Source organism: Notothenia coriiceps, unplaced genomic scaffold (assembly GCF_000735185.1).
Source record: "Notothenia coriiceps isolate Sejong01 unplaced genomic scaffold, NC01 NC01_scaffold00034477, whole genome shotgun sequence".
Lineage (NCBI taxonomy): Eukaryota > Metazoa > Chordata > Actinopteri > Perciformes > Nototheniidae > Notothenia > Notothenia coriiceps.
The window spans coordinates 1-1,164 of record NW_011367178.1 but is presented as its reverse complement, the minus strand read 5'-3'; the positions used below and the strand labels follow the sequence as shown (position 1 = coordinate 1,164).

The 1,164-nt window shown below is 52.7% G+C and overlaps 1 protein-coding gene across 1 annotated transcript; it reads right to left on the bottom strand.

Moving 5' to 3' along the window:
* Nucleotides 1-349: 349 nt before the first annotated feature.
* On the bottom strand, nt 350-1,091 carry LOC104962241 (F-box/LRR-repeat protein 19-like; the record flags this gene model as incomplete). Its single annotated transcript, XM_010790663.1, has 2 exons — nt 1,001-1,091; nt 350-792 (listed from the first exon to the last, which is right to left on the bottom strand). Coding segments are annotated over exons 1-2 (530 nt in total), but the record flags the coding sequence as incomplete, so codon positions are not given.
* Nucleotides 1,092-1,164: the final 73 nt, after the last annotated feature.

Below are 1,164 nucleotides of genomic sequence, written 5' to 3'. Positions count from 1 at the left end.
TGAACCGCTAAACACCTGGACCGCTAAACACCTGAACCGCTAACACCTGAACCGCTAAACACCTGAACCGCTAAACACCTGAACTGCTAAACTCCTGAACCGCTAAACACCTGAACCACTAAACTCCTGAACCGCTAACACCTGAGCCGCTAAACACCTGAACCGCTGAACACCTGAACCGCTAATCTATATAGAGTCGACTTGTGTTTACTTTGGGGAAAGCAGCCTTAGATGGTCTATCAAGAAGTTTATAGTTTTCTTTTAAAGCATCATACCTGAGTTTTCCTTAAACCCCTCCTCTCAGCCACAAGCCACACCCCCTCCTCTCAGCCACAAGCCCCACCCCCACCTGCTCTGTGATCGGCTGACGCTCTGCTCTGTGATCGGCTGACACTCGGCTCTGTGATCGGCTGACACTCTGCTCTGTGATCGGCTGACACTCGGCTCTGTGATCGGCTGACACTCGGCTCTGTGATCGGCTGACACTCTGCTCTGTGATCGGCTGACACTCGGCTCTGTGATCGGCTGACACTCGGCTCTGTGATCGGCTGACACTCGGCTCTGTGATCGGCTTACCTTCTTCTTGGGCCCGCTGTCCTGCGGCAGCTCCTTCTCCTTCTTCCTCTTGTGACCCCCCTCCTGTCTCCCCCCCTCCTGCCTTCCCCCCTCCTGTCTCCCCCCCTCCTCCAGGGAGGGAGGGGCTTTCTTCTTAGGGGGGGGGTCGTCGGTGAGCTTCCAGCGGCCGACCTCTCCGTTATCCAGCCTCCGTTTCCCCGAGCCGTCCGCCTGGTCCTGGAAACACGTGAACATCCATTTCAGACCACAATTAAAAGATCTGATGTGTGTTTCTTCTGAAATGACTCATTTCATGGTTTTGTTTTGTCAAATTGTTATTAATGAGTCTTTATGAGAGGCTGTGAATGGATAGTGAGTGCGGTGCCTCTTTAAGACACTCTAACTGTCTGACAGGTGAAACAGGAAGTGACATGCGGGTTCTTACTTTACTGGTTTTTCCCTCCTTGTGGCACTTTGGGCACTCCCAGCAGTTTGGGATCTCATCGTTGATGATTCCTTCAGCCTTACCCATCTGAGAGAGAGAGAGAGAGAGAGAGAGAGAGAGAGAGAGAGAGAGAGAGAGAGAGAGAGAGAGAGAGACAGACGACG